Source organism: Cyprinus carpio, chromosome A2, assembly GCF_018340385.1.
Source record: "Cyprinus carpio isolate SPL01 chromosome A2, ASM1834038v1, whole genome shotgun sequence".
Lineage (NCBI taxonomy): Eukaryota > Metazoa > Chordata > Actinopteri > Cypriniformes > Cyprinidae > Cyprinus > Cyprinus carpio.
This window is the reverse complement of record NC_056573.1, coordinates 11,387,729-11,406,094: the sequence shown is the minus strand read 5'-3', so window position 1 is coordinate 11,406,094 and position 18,366 is coordinate 11,387,729. Positions and strand designations below refer to the sequence as shown.

The 18,366-nt window shown below is 37.6% G+C and overlaps 2 protein-coding genes across 5 annotated transcripts; both read right to left on the bottom strand.

Moving 5' to 3' along the window:
* Positions 1–154: 154 nt before the first annotated feature.
* LOC109103069 (kelch-like protein 40a) lies at positions 155–8,147 on the bottom strand. The gene is made up of 6 exons (XM_019116387.2): positions 5,892–8,147; positions 5,380–5,540; positions 3,013–3,120; positions 2,730–2,915; positions 2,501–2,650; positions 155–820 (listed from the first exon to the last, which is right to left on the bottom strand). The coding sequence occupies exons 1-6, from the start codon at positions 6,999–7,001 to the stop codon at positions 709–711; spliced, it is 1,827 nt and encodes a 608-aa protein (XP_018971932.2). The 5' UTR covers positions 7,002–8,147; the 3' UTR covers positions 155–708.
* Positions 8,148–8,957: 810 nt separating this feature from the next.
* LOC109103068 (protein-cysteine N-palmitoyltransferase HHAT-like protein) lies at positions 8,958–16,554 on the bottom strand. Of its 4 annotated transcripts, none has more exons than XM_042772755.1 (13): positions 16,349–16,554; positions 14,556–14,668; positions 13,247–13,314; positions 12,771–12,884; positions 12,498–12,518; positions 12,110–12,304; positions 11,444–11,653; positions 10,852–11,023; positions 10,583–10,727; positions 10,427–10,462; positions 10,098–10,299; positions 9,772–9,916; positions 8,958–9,439 (listed from the first exon to the last, which is right to left on the bottom strand). In XM_042772755.1, exons 2-13 carry the CDS (start codon positions 14,659–14,661, stop codon positions 9,297–9,299), a joined length of 1,557 nt encoding a protein of 518 aa, XP_042628689.1. In that variant the 5' UTR covers positions 14,662–14,668; positions 16,349–16,554; the 3' UTR covers positions 8,958–9,296. The 4 variants fall into 4 exon arrangements, with proteins under 4 accessions (XP_042628689.1, XP_042628696.1, XP_042628704.1 ...); XM_042772762.1 differs by lacking the exon at positions 16,349–16,554 and adding an exon at positions 14,905–15,147; XM_042772770.1 differs by lacking the exon at positions 16,349–16,554 and adding an exon at positions 14,936–15,147.
* Between the last annotated feature and the right edge of the window lie 1,812 nt (positions 16,555–18,366).

The window sequence follows — 18,366 nt, the reverse complement described above, 5'->3', positions numbered from 1 at the left end:
CGGATCTCTTCATTTCAGAGTGTTTGTGTTCGCAGCGCTAGCTGTTTATTATTCATGATGAAAAAGTGACTCTGAAGCTCCATCCAGGACTCATCATGAAAGTCATGATGTCAAGCAGTATCAACAAGAAAAAAAATGGCATATGTAATATAAAGCCTTTGTATTCTTTCACCTTTATTTTTTATTTTCATGTGGCTTTGGAGGGTGCAGGACAATATTTGTGTTGACATTTACCACGGACAATTGTGTTTTGTTGTTTGTGTTTTCATTTTAGTTTGGTCATTGTCTACAGTATATAAGGTTATTGTTCAGTCACTGCCATTTATTTCTCCTTTTTTGAATGTAAGAACATTGTACTTGGTCATAATTGCAAAATATTCAATTGTAGTTGTCATCTAAAATAACATATAACAGAATGATAGAAATCGGTGTACATGGATATTTAAATAAGTCAAATTATTCAACATCTAATTACCCAAAATGACTAACAAAGCATTCTTATGAAAAACTAGATTGTTTGGTGTTTGTCTCCATCTGCGGAGTTTTCTTGGAACAGCAGCATCAAACACTGCTCTAAGATCTATCACAAACTATATCAACAACCTAAGTCTGTGACTTTCTTTTTAAATCAATGGAATATGTATTGCTCTTTTATGAAGATGAGGGCAACATTGTTTACTCTGTATTTTGTCAATACATGACAGTAGATCACATCTTTGTGAGTCTCAAGGTGTTCAGACGTACTCCAAGCACAGTGGCCCCTGCAGCATAACGAATCTCCCTCAGGATCCCATTCCAACAGTTCTCCTCCTCCTCAAACCTGTCAGGCAAATCACAATTTAAATCTCAATTTCCAACTTTATTTTCAAATATACAATGGGTATATAAAAGAATCACCCTTTTTAAAATAATCACATTTTGTTGCTTTGCAGCCTGAAATGAAGACGGACACAGTTTTTGTTTTATCCAGCTGTATTTACTCAGTGTAACTTATATCATGTATGTGAAAGATGTAACACCAACATGTAAGAAAAAAACAAAACAGAATCACTGAGTTGGAAAAAGGATCACCCCCTCCTAAAAATGACTTGTAAACTTACTCAGGTGTAGCTGATCACCTTCTCAATGGCACACAAAGCCATTTGACTTTCAGCTGTGATCAGCTGTGGTTGTTTTGATTAGCTCAGCATGAAAAGAGCTTTCCTGGAGCATCTCAGTCCTTAGTAGTGCTACTGAAACAAACAATCAACTGTGGCAAGATGCTGTCAAAAGTTCCCCAGGATAAAGTTGTGGACAAGTCAGGAGATTTTCAAAGAAAAAAAAATTCAAAGCCTTTATCAATGCCTAGAAGCACAGTGAAGTCTATTATTAAGAAGTGGAAGGTATTTGGTACAACACAAACCCTCGCTGGATCAGGATGTCGTTCCAAACAGGATGAAAGTGTCAGGAGGAAACTGGTCAGAGAGGCTACCAAGAGGCCTACAGCAACTCTGAAGCAGTTGCAGGAATTTATGACAAAGAGTGGTCATTGTGTGTGTGACAACATTATCACACCTTCTCCACAAATGTGGCTTGTATGGGACGGTTGCAAGAAAAAAGCCACTCCTCAAGAAAGGCCACATGCAGTCATGACTGAGGTTTGCCAAAACGCACCTTGAAGATTCTGAGGCAAATGAGACTAAAACTGAATTATTTGTCCTCAACACCAAACAGTATGTCTGTAGGAAATCCAATTCAGCTTAGCATCCAAATAACAGCATTCCTACAGTAAAGCATGGAGGTGTTAATATCCTGTTATGAGGGTGTTTCTCTGCAGCAGGGACTGGAGCACTTTTCAGGATAGAAGGAAAAATGGATGGGGCAAAATACTGTCAAATTCTTGAGGAAAATCTGCTGCTCTCTGTCAGAAAGTTGTCAATGGGAAGGTTTACCTTCCATCATGATAATGACCCAAAGCACACAGTGGCTGAAGGAGAAAAAGCTGAGTGTCCTTGCATGGCCCCGTCAGAGCCCAGACTTAAACCTGTTGGAAATCTGTGGAATGACTTGAAGACTTTAGTCCACAAACTATCACCATCAAATTTAACTGAACTTGAGCAGTTCTACAAAGAAGAGTGGGCAAATATTGCAAAGTCTAGATGTGCAAAGTTAGAAGAGACAACACATTCCAACAGACTAAAGACTTTAATTAAAGCAAAAGGTGGTTCAACAAAACACTGACACAAGGGGGTGATCCTATTTCCAACTCAGTGATTCTGTTTTTTATTTTTTGTTTTTGTCTGACACGTTGGTGTAATATCTTCCACTTGGAGGTTATAAGTTGCACTGAGTAAATACAGCTGGATAAAACAAAAACTGTGTCCGTCTTCATTTCAGGCTGCAAAGCAACAAAATGTGATTATTTTAAAGGGGGGGGGGGGGTTCTATACCCATTGTATGACCAAGTTTCCTTAGCTCAACAAGTTCATTAAACCAGTTTGAGCTGAACATAAATACTCACTTCCATATGTCGTTCATTTCGGTGGGCTCCAGTTTTTCTGTAGTCTCATTGGGCATCATAGCAAAACCCCCCACAGCGTACAAGCAGCCGCCAAGTTCAATCAGGTTAAGAGAGCTTCTCTCCTGAGGAAACTCCACGAAATCCGACCAGCTAAGCAGGAGATAAACAAGTGAGCAACTTACCTGAGTTAAGGAGTCTTGAGAAAATATGTCAAAAGAGTGTGACTTACGTGTTGCTGGCGATGTCATAGACCTCCACACTATTAGTCAGGCCGTTATCAGTGACTCCAGTCACCACATAGATTTTGTTTTTGTGAACAGCTGTGCCGAACAGCGAGCGGGCCAATTTCATGGGTGCCAGATCCTTCCATTCAAACTTAGAGGGGTCATAGACACATACTCTCCTCAGGCATTTCCTATGCATCACATTTCATTTAAGTCTGGTTTTGAAAACCAAAGACAACCTGGCATAATATGTTTGTAAACTAGGATAAAATCAGGTTCTTCACTCACTTGCTCTCCGTTTTTCCACCTATCACATAGACCAGTCCTTTGTGTGAAACAATTCCATGACCATAAACTGCGTACGGAAGAGGGTCAGACTCTCCCCATTTGAATGACCTGTGTGAAAATGTATAATTATCAGCATTCAGCCATTTCAGACAACATCCAATTGATCAGGGATTCTGGCTAGGACCGACCAATCTCAAGATCTACCAAAAAAGAGGGAAATATGAGAGGGAAACAAAATTGTTCTATTTAAGTTGCTTATCAATTTCACACCATAAGGCTTACGGTGAGATATAAAAATTATGAAAGACATGATTGTGAGGTATACATATTATACAGATTTTTTTTAAAGTGGCCCATCAAGTAAAATTGATCTGCCTAATGGCTGTATTGAAGTAATGATTTACTGATATGGAGCGTTTGTTCAATAAAGTAAGTCAAATGTTGATTTAGTAGTGGTTCTGGCTGATTCGCTTAGTTCATTCACAGTTGAGGATTTGTTAGACTGATTCAAATGGGAAACTCTTGACTACTTCCAAAAGCTAAACGCAGGTCTCTGCAGGCAAAATATGAAGGCAGGAAGGCACCAAGGCACATCTGACTTCCATCACTGTGTCACATCCTGTCTACTGAGATACATTAATCTGATTGATGTTTGAAGACATACAGTAGATAGAAGACAGATATATTCTTCACTTCCTTTGATATCCCACAATCTGACCACCAACTGCAACTGTCAGATGCCATTTTATTTTTTAGCTCAAATCATGTTCGATTCCATGACATGAGCTACAAAAAAAAAAAAAGTTGCAGTTGGTGGTCAGTTTGTGTGTAAATGTATGTTTTTTACCCGACTTTTTCAAATGTAGATTTCATTTCAATCAAGGGTTATGGTGCCTCAGATTTCTGTGAAGTCATTGCCTGATAGGGCAGTGAAGCAACAAGTCAGCTGCCCAAGCTTTCGTACACAGGCTGATTGAGTTAAACCTTTCTAATGATTCATTAAAGGGGTCATATGATGTGATGTACATTTTTCCTTTCTCTTTGGAGTGTTACAAGCTCTTGGTGCAAAGAGCTTAAAAAAAGAATTAAAGAAGATCTGTAAAGATGCAAAGACTGAAGTCTCAAATCCAAAGAGATATTCTTTATAAAAGTTAAGAGTAAACCACACCCCCCTAAAACATCTCATTCTAACACGCCCCCACGTCTACGTCATGATGTGGGAAAATTTGCATAACGCCGCCCAAATGTTCATGCAAAGAAAGAAGGTGTAACTTTTATTCTCGCGGCTGCCGCCGGCGCCATGCTGTGGAGATGCTGTGTGTTTCATTGTGAAAGCAAAACTACTTTGTTTGGCCTTTCAAAAGAGGACACAACTAGAAATCAGTGGTTAAGTTGTATTTCAACACTGTTCCGGAACAGTTCAACCCAAATATTCAGATGTGTGTAGCACATTTTGCGGCAGACGAGGACTGTTTTCTGTGAGAGTAGCCTATGCCGGTGTCTATTTCTATAAAGTGGGGCAATTCCAACTTTGCAAGGACAGTCTGGTGCTTCTGACTCACAGTCTGTAAGTACGTTTTCATATGTAAAGGATTTGCCACTGATGATTTAAATGCGAGTTTTGAGCAGTGTAGAGTAGCACTTGTATGTAGTTTCTGTGATCAAAAATGCAGACATGGTTTTATATTTATGCAACGCAATACACAACGCAACACATAAAAAGACAGTATAAGTCATTATAATCAGTAATTATGTCCCCACTGGATGCAACAAATGCCTCGTTTGGGTGTTATTGGTTTTGTCTCATCATGCCGGGACACGGCATCACAGTATGGTAAGGGGCGTAACTGTTCCATCACATGCTTGAGGTATTCAGCCAATCACAATGCATAGTTGGCCAATCATAGCACACCTCGCTTTTCAGACCGATGAGCTTTGTAAAAATCAACACTTTTCAGAAAGGTGGGGCATAGAGGAGAAACAATAATGTACATTATGTGGAAAATAATGTGTATTTTGAACCTTAAACCACATAAACACCTTGCATTACACCTAATACACAAAATAATGTTCTTTTTAGCAACGTCATATGATGAATGCAACACATTTATAGTGCATCATGTTAAATTTAAACTAATGGCTACATATAGTTTAGTTCGCATTAAATATTCATGACATGCATGAATCTGCAACACATTTATAGTGCATCATGTTAAAAATTTTTAAATAAAACTAATGGCAACAAATTTGTTTAATGAGTATTCGTGACATGCATGAATGCACAAACATTCTCAAACTTTGTGCAACCCGCTTTCAGATTGAACAAGCTTTGTGAATGTATGTCATGTGCTATAGAGTTGTACTCACTGTCTGTCGTAGACCATAACAGAATCTAGTGCACGTTCTCCCTCCTTCAACTCTTTTCCTCCCACCACATAGATGGAGTTCTCAGCCTCAGCCAGACCAAACAGACAGCGAGGGTCTGGTAGTGAGGGCATCCCCAACCATTCAGAGCTCATGGCATCAAACTGTTGGATGAAGCAGAGCTCAGATTAAAAGATAATAATCTAAAAGCATTGTTCCTTTCTCATACAGATACAATTATTAAAAACATGACACATGAAGCTCAAAGCTTGATTCCTTCGACACAAACACCTTCCAAGGTTACACATGAAGCTCAAAGCTTTATCAGCTGTCCTGAATAATTAAAAACATGACACATGAGGTTCAAAGCTTTATCAGCTGTCCTGAAGAAATATGGACCCTGAGGGTCATTCTCACAAATGTATTTTTGGAACCAGAGATTTATGATGCTTTGAGTCATTGATTTGTAATGCAAACATATTTAGCAACATTAGCAAGACTTGACCATGCGTTACCTGAAGAAAGTAGGAGCTGAACTGCTGTTCTTTGTTCTCCTCATTGTACATCAGACCTCCAGCGACAAAGATCTGATTTTCCTTTGTGACAAGACTGCAGTGGTTTTTAGGGATCTCAGTGGATGAAGATGCTATATAGCACTCGTTTGCACGAACATCATATGCTACCGTTCCTGTATCGCTAATCATCAATATAAGGTCTGTTTGAAACATTCCAAAACGTGGATTGTTATTTAGGATCCCCGGCAGCAAACCCTCCTCATCCTCATCCTCAGAATTTGCCGTCTCGCCTTCCTTCTTGACCCTTTTGACCCTGTGTAGCAGTCCTTTCTGTGCATCCTTGACAATCTGAAGCTCCTTCTTTAGCTCCTGATTTGTCCTGATCAATCGGTGCCCCTCGACTTTCTCTTTAAAGTAACTTGTTGGCATAAGACGGAAACGTATGCAGTGTAGAAGTTGTGGCAGGTCCTTCAATCTCTCGTTCGTGTCATACTCCACCCACTCCATGAGAGATTCAAACACCAACTCTTCTCGTTCCACATTTAGTGAGTCACATGTGATGATAGCCGCCAACTCGCCAGGACCCAACTGATGGAGATCCTGGTCCCGAATGATGAGGGCATACCGGTCACAGATGAAGTCCCGTGCCTCCATAGCCAAACGCGGACAGTCCAGCAACAGTCCCAATCTAAAGATGGCCAAACAGTTACTGAGAACCAGCTTCTGCTGCAGATATGACACACACACGCTGAAGATCGATGGAATCTGGTACATGTTGGCCGCCATGAAAATGTCTTGGACGTTATGCTCAGTAAGGTTGATATCCGAGGTGTATATGTACCTCAGGATCATTCCCATGACCCCAGGTTCGATGTCTTTTAGAACAATCTCCCGCTTTTTGCTCTCTTCCAGGTCCGAAAGGAACATGGCTTTGAAGTAAGGGCTGCTAGCGGCTAGCACTAGCCGATGACAAGGAAACTCTTTGTCTTTGATCTTCAGAACACAGTCTACAAACTTGTTAGCATCCAGGAGATCGCAGAGCCCATCTTGTAGGAGCGTTTGCTGGTACATCCGTGGCTCCGTCACTGGGTCCACTGACAAGGAGGCCATCTTGTTATGGTTTGATGTGATATTTCAGTAGGAGGGAGGGGTGTCCTGGTCCTCTCCCACAGCAGAACTGAACTGACTGTATTAACACTGTTACTCTAAAAGAGAAATGGCAGAGGATGTGACGCTTTGGTGTGGCCTGAGCTCCTCAGCTGTCACAAGCTATCAGCTACTGACTGTCCATCTATATATAGAAATGCACAAATGAACCACACTTAGAGCCTGAAATACAAGCTGTCCCTCCCTTCCCCCCAACAAACAGATCAGGCCAACAGCTGACATGTTGCTCACTGGGACTATGAAGTTGTGGATCTTATGGAGAAGGACAGTAGAGCAGCACGGTTGGAAAATGTGAATAACTTGAAAAGAATGTTACAGAGAGAAAGAAAAGATGGAAATCAGACCCATTTACGACTAGTTTCAAAATGAGACAAACAGTCTAAATATTGTAGAAACTTAATTTTCTGTAAAGTTGCTTTGTAATGATTTGTATCGTAAAAAGCGCTATACAAATAAACTTGAATTGAATTGAATTGAACAGAAATAGAACTGCCTATTATTTTTGGGAGATAATGTCCACGTAGTGGAGCCCTCTAGTGGAGCTACTCAGTATTATGGGCTCCTTTGTCTCTTAGCATCAAATCATATGACCAAGCAGTGGCAACCTTTTTTTTTTTTTTTTTTTTTTCGGAAAGCACAGGGAGGGACGGTTGACCAGGACATGTCCAAGGCTAGACTCAAACCTGGGCACTATGAGCGCAAGAGTACTTTATTTGTTACAGTTCTAATAGAATTCATTATTTTTTTTTCATGTGGGGAGGACTGCACATGGCAGGGACAACAGGAATGTAAACCTTGAATCCTCACTTGAGACCTGTAATATGTTTGAACATGTGCTAATCACTAAGCTATAGCTTTTTACATTTTCACCCTGAACCAATTAATCACAAACAGAACTGTGTTTATGCATTTTCTGTAAATAGGCATTTAATATAATTATTCCAATTTAAAGCTAAAAAACTTTCTAAAGGTACACTCTTAAAAAGGTTTTAAAAGCTACGTTTTTGTAGTGATGACATAGCAAAATCATTTTGAGTTCCCCAAAGAACCCTTCAGTGAACAGTTCTTAAAAGAACCATTTTTTTCTTAGTCTAAAGAACATGTTAATAATCTGAAGAATCTTTTTCAACCTTCTGTGTGATGGAAAGTTTCTTCATGGAACTATAAGTCAAGAAAATAATCTATTTTTAGAGTATATGATGACAAAGGAAAGTCTAATTTGCACTAAAAACCGATGTAAGGTGACAAAAAACTCCAAAGGGAGACTGAAAACTAGATATGTAATTGTGTGCTGATAACAGTTTAGCAGACCTACAGTATTCATCAGTGTATATTTTAAGCCCATTATTTAACTCAAATCTCTTTTGTGCCACTCAAAGCTAGATGTAGCACAAAGCCTAATAGGGGAATGTGTTCACACCATATCATCTGCTAGAGTGTGACACGAGTAACAGAAAAATTTGACTGTACAAAGTTTAATGTGGTGAAGTGACTAAGCTTTGTGTGGTTTAATGGGGCATCATTGTGACTATTGTTTATAAGCAGTTCAGAACTATGTAAAATTAAAGTTTGTTTAACATGTTGGTCCTAACATATTTGTTTTTTGTCATTATAATGGCTGTAAATCAGGGCTATCATAGTTAACTAAAACTGAAATTAAAACCATGAAAAAGTTGTTACTTGAAATAAAAATAAACATTAAATGAAATACAAAAAACTATTTAAGAAACTTTATTTCAACAAGTTGCCGAGGAAACAGTTCTCATTTTCATTGTCTAAACTAATGTACTAAAATAACTAAAATTGAAATTAATAAAAACTAAAAAATAACTAAACTAAAACACTGCTGTAAACATATTAAGAATATAGAGAAGGGCTAAAATAAGAGGCAACCCTGAAAACATTGTACATTTTCATTTTATTGTTCAATATATTATTTATTCATAAAATATTTGGCAAGCCCATCCTTTAAATAGCTATATCCACTGAAAATATAAATAAAAAATGCACTTTTTGGTTTGTTTGTGCAAGAGTGTGTCAGAGAACAGGTTGCATTTGGCTAAAGTAAGTGCACTTCAGAACTATTCACAGTTAAAAACATCTTGTGTTTTTAAAACAGACTTGTGCAAAGCAGTCACCATAGTGATGGGACTGCATCGATCTGGCATGAAAGCTCAGGGGCAGAATTAACAAGAGGGACCTCAAGAGCTGGATCAGATTCAATGACCGTTCTGTCCTTTACTCGGCCTTCTGCTTGCCCTCCTCCGGGGGTGGCACTGGTTCCGGATCATCCAGCAGAGCCTGCCTTCTCTCTCTCTCCTTTATCAGCTGCACGCCACAGTAAGTCACAAACAGCACAGAGAGAGTGGACAAGGGGAAGCCTGAGGGCATCATATGGGTGCTATTACTACAGAGTTTTTGTGCTGATACTTCACATTTTAATATTTTTGTGTGTGTATATATATATATATATATATATATATATATATATATATATATATATATATATATATAGATATACACACACACACACACACACACACACACACACACACACGCACGCACGCACGCACGCACACACACACACACAGATCATATAAAGTGACTTATATATGTAAGAAAGATTACATATATAAGAAACACATTCTGCACAAGATTCTAGTTAATTTTGTTTCTGTATTCATTATATAGTGGTTTAAAACAAAACACTTACCTTTAAGAAGCAGTCTCTTAGTGACCAGCTGAGCAAAACCCAGACTGTTCAGTGCCAGGACGTTGTACAGAATAATTTGCCAGAAGTTAACAGCATTGAACAAGCCCCTGATTCGACGTGACATTGCCTCAGACATGAGATTCCGCTGGGGGAAAAAATTACATTATATTTTGGCTGAACTCAGAAGAGAATGCTGTTATTTTCATATCAGTGAAATGCAGGATATTCGGTCATGATGTAATATTGAAAGAGAATCATTTGGTAGTGCAATGATTCAAAACCAAAATGCTCAAATTCCTCACAACTGAACATCTTTGGGATCTTACCTCAATAGTAGAGAATGGTGGCAGAGAAAAGAATTTAGCCACCCACAGTTCAAAGTTTAGGCCAAAGCAGTTAAAGAAAGACCAGATGTAAACCAGCTCACAAGGTCCGAGCCACAGAGTTGTGACAGAAAAGGTGCAAATGGTTGCAAGAAGCTCCTTGAAGATGGCATCATGGTTTTCTCCGATATAGTCATACACATATCTTTAACAGAGAACATGAGATACATGTTATAAAGTTGAATATTTTTCTTAAGCATTTGATTGATATAGCAATATATATTAAAATGATACATGTGATGATACACAGATGGCATTGGTTATTTGCTCACTTGCACAGCCAGTCATTGATTCCTCTGTCAAAGTGTCTGAAAAAGTCAATGTCAGAAGAAACTTTAAATATGTAAACTGGTTACACATACATCAACTGCTTCCAAAAACATACTGTTCTTTTTCTCCATTTCTCTTCTGTTGATGACTATACTTACGTTTCAGCGAACACATAGAGCATTGTGATGCATTTAGGAGGCTGAGGAGGGTCAAGATGGTCCAGTCTGGATACAGTGTTAATGACACCAAACATGACAGCTGATTTCACCCAGTCATACACCAGATTGGAGTACGCCAAACCAGCTGAATAGCAATAAAAAATCAGACTTCAGTGATTTAGTGAAATTAAATTGTACTTACGAATAATTAGAAACTACTTGCAACATCATTTCTAAATGTCTACTGTTTTTTCAAGCTATTTACTGACCCAGAGACCAGTCAGACAGTTGCTTCAAAAGCTTTAAATCACTAGGGATGGTCAAAATGTACAAGAAATGGAAGAAAACATCCACCACCAAAATAGCCCCAAGGTGCACCAAAGCATGAATGGTGATGTTCCACATCTCTCTTTCTTTACGTGTCAAGTTAGGGTTGTTAGCCTGAGAATAATAGAAGGATCATTACAGTGCATACCTAACCAGAATGACAATATCAACACTATTACAATTATGTATTCTGTTCTATAAATTCTGTTCTATAAACTATTATAAGATTCCATAATCTGGGGCCAATTGCATAAACTGCTTAAACTAGTCTTAAAGTTTGTCATCTAATGTGTTTTCTTCACGACAGGTCATTACTTTTTAAAGTCAGTTACAAAAAGGTAGACTGACCCAGTTTGAACAAGAAAAGTAAGACTGATTACCTCTTGGCTAACTGCGAGTTGGCCAAACTAGTTCTTAAAACACAATCTTAAAATAGTGGCTTTGTTTGTGCAACTGGCCCCTGGAGCTTTAAAATGCTTGTTTTATTGAGAACAATGTTCGGAAGTTATTAGATTCTCGAAGTACAGGACTCACCTGCTCATGGAATCGATCAAAGGTCATGACAGGTCCAAAGAAGAAGAAGGGGAGGTAGAAGTTGTATTTGATCAGATCTATGAAACTGTAGTTACCATCTTTCTTCTCACAGTTCTCTAGGGCAAAGCTCATACAGCGCATAATGGAAAATCCACAGCCTCCATAGAACAGGACATCTTGGAGATCAAAAGAGCCTGTCACAAAGCCTTCCTGCATCAAAACATACAAATTATCAGAACATCAAAATGACAAAAAGAACTGCATTTGTTTATGCACATGGACACTTGAACCACAGGGGGACTTGTGGATAGACTGTAGTGAAAAAATATGTTATATTAGGGGTTATAAAAAAACAACACAAACAATATTCAAATTGCTGTAACAACACACAAATTATGAATGTATGCTATTCATTCACAACTTCAGTTTACTGTTTATATAGTGCTTTACACAATACAGACTGTTTCAAAGCAGCTTCGCAGTAGTAAACAGGAAAAGAATAAAAAAAATCAATGTTGCAAACTTCTTCAAATATGAGACAAATTTCTCTGAAGAGAAAACAGTACTATTATTTAGCTCCAGTCAGTTCAGTGTTGATTCAGTTCAATTCAATAACTGTAAATCACAATAGAGGGATGATCATTCACTGGCTATAGACCTTCTCACCTGCCAGGTATTAAAGGGCTCCATTTTGAAAGTTGCCAGGCTGGTAAGTCCAGCCACAAAGCAGAGCCACTTTCTCTTGACAAGGGCCACGCTGTAGAGGATGATGCAGTGAGACAGGATGAGAGTGATGTATGTCCATCCCATAGTAATCAGCACAGCCAGAGATCCATACAGCATATAGATCAAAGATCTGTTCTGTGGGTTAGGAAGAAAATGCCTTGTGAAAAAGCACATTTATTTAATCCAGATCTCACATACAACAATATTGAATGGATTTCTTTGGATTTAAGCAGCTACTGTTTCTAGCGTTAGAAATGACAAAATAGTCAAGTATTAGCTGTAGTTGTAGCGGTTGTAAATATGCAATGACAAGTACTTTCAGAGTTACCTTGAATAAATCTACACCAGTCTTCTTGGGCAGCAGACACAAACACGAAAGCATGTAACATTTCACACAACATTCAAATTAGATCATTTAACACATGCATTGTTAATATCAAAATGTGTTTTTTCTATTATTGATTATTCAGACTCAGTCAATACATAAAATCATGCAATATTCACAAAACAATCACAGATAATATCAATAGCAAAATATCATCACTCTCAAATCTTAAATTACTTAATCATTGTGCATAAGGTGAATAACCCCATACAGTACCTTTGGAGACACCATTGAGCAGATCTTAGCAAAGATCACATGACCGGAGAGGGCAAACAGGATATGGTTGCGGAAAGTGGTAAACCACATTACCCATTCAAAATCTGATGCATCCTGAAGAGACAGAGAATCAGTCACAGGAAGCGATTAAACAGAGTCAGAATAGGATTCAACAAAGTCATTTATGTAATATAAATCAAATCAAAATGTATTTATAAAGCACTTAGCATTATAAACCAAAGAGTGTTTTATTTTTGGAATTTAAAAAAATAAAATAAAAATAGAATACAGTAAGACAGAGAAAAATAGAGTGCAGTAAAAATTAAAGAAGAAAAAATATGTGGGGAAAAAACCACACCACAAATACAGTACATCTGCTTAAACCTACAAGGCATTAAAAATAGTTAAGGCCTCAAACAAATACATCTGGTGGCTTTTAAACATATTCACAGAGGTACAGGATCTAATATACTTGCCATTTTTCTGCCAAAGTAGTGCCATCCTGGTTTAACATTCTCCCTAACTGCCTTCCTGTTTATATTCTCTGGAAAAAAAAAAAAAAAAAAGAAAGAAAAAGTTTCACAAAAGCAGCAAGGTGCATTTCAGGCTAAAAGATAAAACTTGCCACATGACCATGGTCATGTTTCTTTCCTATTTAATATATAAAAAAAAGATGTCAAACTTTATTTAATTACTTTAAAAAGTACCATATGTGACCCTGGACCACAAAACCTGTCATAAGTTGCCCAGGTATATTTGTAGCAAAAGCAAACAATACATTGTATGGGTCAAAATTTTAGATTTTTCTTTTATGCCAAAAATCATTAGGATATTAAGTAAAGACCATGTTCCATGAAGGTATTTTGTAAATGTCCTATGGTAAATATATCAAAAATGTATTATCATTAGTAATAAATGTTGCTAAGGACTTCATTTGGAGAACTTTAAAGGTGATTTTCTCAATATTTAATTTTTTTTTTTTTTGCACCCTCAGATTCCAAGTTTTCAAATAGTTGTTGCCAAATATTGTCCTATCCCAACAAACCTTACTTCAATTGAAAGTTTATTTATTCAGCTTTCAGATGATGTATAAATCTCAATTTAAAAAAATATTGACCCTTATGACTGTTTGTGGTCAAGTGTCACATATGTGTTGTTGTGTAAGCATGCAGTTTTGCAGACAGCTAACCATGTAATCAATGTATTATTGAAATATGTACAATGGACATCAGAGTCACATAATTCACCAGCAAACAGGGTGAGCTCCAGAGCAAAACCTAATAGCATTACATAAGGTAAATTCTGCCAGCCTCTGTATTTAGAGGCTTCTCTGTGGTAATCCAGACTCTCAAATATATTTTGAGATTATGAAATGGTCCTGTGAAATCTGACAAATCTTTGTATCATGAATTTCAAAGATAACACAAATTGCATAACAGATCTTATTTGAGAGTCAGGGGTTGCTGAGGGTTATCAATGAAGGACTGGTACATTTAGCTCCAAGTCTAAACTGATGTTTTAGTTATGTTAGACATAATCAGTCTGTAAAAAAATTGAGGCAGGACATAGCTGGTTTGCTCCAGTACCATCTTGGATGTCTATAAGCAAAACAGTCTGCCTAGTGCCCACAGAGAAACAATACTACCGCAGAGCTCTGATTTACAATAAACAAAAGCAAATGCACCTTTACTCATTGTATTCTACAGCATTCATGATGGATGTGATTCACATAATTCTGTGATCTTAATGTAGTAAGAAAAAGCTAGAGATAAAAATAAAGTGTACCACTGGAGGCCTCAATGATCCAGCTGCCTGCCCATAAGAGTGCAAGAGAGAGGACAGCAGTGTAGATGTACAGCTCAGACTTGGGAAGGGCTGTCTTGATCCCCATGGTTAACCTGAGGAGAAATTAACATTAAAATCCTGTCACACTCTTACTAAAATTAACCATTGACCACTGCCGAAAAATAAATTAGGTAAATACAACAGAAGCTGATACAAATTAGCCTACCTCCACAAGTTTGTTGCAGTTGTTTTTTAATTTATTTTTTATTTTTTTGTATGGAAATGTTCATAAAACATGATTTATTAATCGTATTTCGTATATTTTAATTAGCTCCGCGCTCATACTCACTAACGACCGTTACAGGTCAAACGTCACTCACTCCTCAGATATCCACTGATTGTCCTCTTCCAGGTACTTTACAACCAGGTAAAAAGTTACTTTTCGAATTTTAATTAGATATATTTTGGTGTAACGTTAGTGACTGATCAAATTTAGCTCTAAAACTGCAAGAAAATTACAATTCCCATAGTTAAATACTGTTAAGCAACAGCTGACGGAGAAGGAGGCGAAATTTTCACCTAACGTTAACCATATCAGCGGGAAAATAACCGTCCAATCACAGGAGACTTTGTGACGTGGATATTAATATTAATGACGTTACAAATTTGCAGTTGCCTTAAAAAATTATAAATATAATAAAGTATTAGGAATCAAAACTATATAGTTTTTTTCTTTTCATTTTTATGATTTTTAAAAATGATTGATATCGTAGTGATTTGTGATGATTATTAGCCTATTCACGGTCACTACAACTGCAAGTACACTGACGTTGTCAAGAAACGTGACATGTAATTTCGGGTTTTGACACCCAGAATCAAGCTTTTCTGAATTCTTCCAATTCATAAAGGAGTGGTGATCTGTAATGCTTTAAAACCCGTGTAAACGGTACAGCAAAAGCATATTAACTTATGAGCCTTTTACATGTTAATATAGCCTACCATTTATTTGCGCAGTCCATTCGTTACCGTGAAATAACGACAATGTTAGTTACTGTGTTTGCTGTAAACTATACTGTATTAAATCATGTAGCTTTTCTGCCAAGTACCAACAGTAAAAGTAACGCTGTTTTTTTCTATCAGAGAAGACACTCCTTACAGGCTACTAATTGGAATATATAGCCTAGGCCTATTGTGAAGTTCACACACAATGATCATCAATAATTAATGCATAAGAAACAATTTATTTTACAAATTATAGGCCAACACCAAGATATTGCCTCAGCAAAGGCAATCCAGTTACAATAGGACACAGATGTAACAAAACTACAACGAATAAAACAACCGCAGAGTTGACACCCAGGCTAATTCTCAGAAGATAAGACTGTAAGTCAGTTACTTAAATGGGAGTGCCTGTTTTCACGGCTCCTCAGAAAGAGCACAGTCAGCTGCACCGTACAACCTCTTCCTATTTATGGTACAGAGTGGCAGCTGCAGCGCAATGCGATCTCCCACACATCAGGAGACCCTTCAGGAGTATGAAAAACCAAGGACTCAACTCCCAAATGAACTTCATTTTAACACTGAATTAATTAGGAAACCAGGCGTGTATACCTGCTCAATTAAAATCAATTAATATACACGCAAAACGAAAGTCCTTTTAACTGAAAATGATGCTGCACAGCTCTAAACGCCCTCATATATGATCCGTGGGACTCTATCTGTTTACAGCACCGTGTACAGTAAGTACAGTAGGCTAATTTAAAAAGAAGTGCACTTTCTCAGTAGCTACTAACCTCGTATGTGCCTTTCACAGCCGCTCAGATGTCTGAAGACAGATGTTAACCCCCACAAAATTGAAAAAGGAAAAGTTTGAACGGGGGTGAGTAAAGGGGCTTCTCCTACATCCGTCCCGGTGTCCCAGTGCCGATGGTGCACTGTGAGAGGCAGCAGTAGCTGGTGTGGATGTTGGTGTAGAGAGTGTATTTATAATCCGGATTGGAACTGCAGAGGGGTGGCACCAGAACTGTCTATCAAAAAGGCGCACAAATTCAAGAACCAGCGCTAAATGGTACAGGACAGGTGCACGATGGCCGGTTGGAGAAATGCTTTTGTTATCTTTTGGTCTGTGGGATGGACTGTATGTCCAGAAGCAGTGCCTCCAGTTAATCCAGTGAACCCTTTACTTCAGCCATTAATTGGCATCATACACTTCGGAATATTTCGGAAGGTTTTTTAAATGTTTTTGAAAGAAGGGTTACTGTATTTTTGGTAAGCATAATAGACTCAAAAGCATTCATTTTTTAATGAGTCCAAACTTTTTATTTTAACCGTTGTGCATTTTCCAGCTGCGGTCTACAAAAAAAGAAACTGAAGCAATAATCTATTATAGGTTTAATCTTTCATCATTTATTATAAAGATTATGGATAGGCTATACTTCTCACAACGCTTTAAGTCATGTTCCCTGACATTAATCAGCAAGTCAATTTTGCACAATGTTAAACCCGAATTACTGTCAAATGTTTGGAAAAATTAAAAACAGGTAACAATCACACATACTTTAAAATGTTTCTACATGCAGTTTGCTCTCATATAATTACAAAACAATAAATCAATGCTACATGGCTTACCTTAGCCTACATGTCAATCTGTTTACACTTAACGTAAATAAATTAAAAAAAAATTCAAAACATAAAAAGCTCTATTTGTAAATATGTGACAATTTATGTTTCATATGTGCTCTTACTCAAAATGTTTTGCTCTTTTGTTGAACTGATTGGCACACCATTAAATACAGAACAGTATGTTTGTTGTCTTTTTATTTTTCTTCAGTTTTAACATAATGATTGGCAGCGGACCAGGGAAACATGCAAAAAAAAAAAAATAGAAAAGATTTTACAAAACTGCAACAATATCTCTGAACAGCAGATGGAGACATGCGATGGAAATTAACTGCTTTCAGGGAAAGCCTTCAACTATTTAAAGGTGCACTATGTAATATTGACAGCTAGCGGTTGAAATGGGTACTGCAGTCCAAATTCAAAATACTGTTTCTCCCGTCCCCTCCTCCTCATACAGGGGTCCATTCTTCGTACCACAGCTTTAAAGGTACTGTATGTAAGATTTTGACTCTACTAAAGCATAAAAATACAATAATATGTTTGCAGATATTTAAGAAACATGCTAAGTTAACATACTATTTCACTTTCACTTGTTTATCTGAAAAACAATGCTACAGTCAGTTATTCTCCTTTGAAAATGTGCATTTGGGGTTGGAATGTCCATCTTTGTTTTGGTTTGTGAAACCCGCCCCCTGCCAGTTTACCCAATTGTATTACAGCACCCTGGGTTTGCCAGTTGGTGGAAAACAGCGTATTTCATTTCATTCATCATCAAGTGCGGTTGTTCCTGTTTGTGTCATCAATCTGGCAACCTGCCTGTGCATCAAGTCTGAGGAGGAGGGGCCAGATGGAAAAAAAAAAACCCTATCCAATATTTTGAATATGGACTGCAATACCTAGTTCAACCACTCAGTTATCAGGAGCCTGGGATGCCAAATGTGTCCAATGACCTTTTGCAGAAACTCTATGCCATAATGGAAAAGAACAAAGAGGTATGAAGAGGACTAAAGCCGCATTCCAATGTGTGTACTATGATTGTCTAAGCAAGAAATATTGTCAAAGTTTTTGTCAAGCTTGGTGGCATCCTGGTCAATATTTTTTATGTTTTAATATTTTTAATGTTAATATATGCATTGGCATAATGATTTTTTTCAACCATTCAATCCTACATACATCACCTTTAATACATCTG

Coding starts and splice junctions, on each gene's coding strand:
- LOC109103068 (XM_042772755.1), bottom strand. CDS start 14,661: ATGGGGATCAAGACAGCCCTTCCCAAGTCTGAGCTGTACATCTACACT. Junction 10,728..10,851: donor ACTGTCTGACTGGTCTCTGG/GTCAGTAAATAG, acceptor ATTGCTATTCAG/CTGGTTTGGCGTACTCCAAT. Junction 9,917..10,097: donor CACCATTCTCTACTATTGAG/GTAAGATCCCAA, acceptor TTTTTCCCCCAG/CGGAATCTCATGTCTGAGGC.
- LOC109103069 (XM_019116387.2), bottom strand. CDS start 7,001: ATGGCCTCCTTGTCAGTGGACCCAGTGACGGAGCCACGGATGTACCAG. Junction 2,651..2,729: donor TATGACATCGCCAGCAACAC/GTAAGTCACACT, acceptor TCTCCTGCTTAG/CTGGTCGGATTTCGTGGAGT. Junction 821..2,500: donor GAAATGAACGACATATGGAA/GTGAGTATTTAT, acceptor TTTGCCTGACAG/GTTTGAGGAGGAGGAGAACT.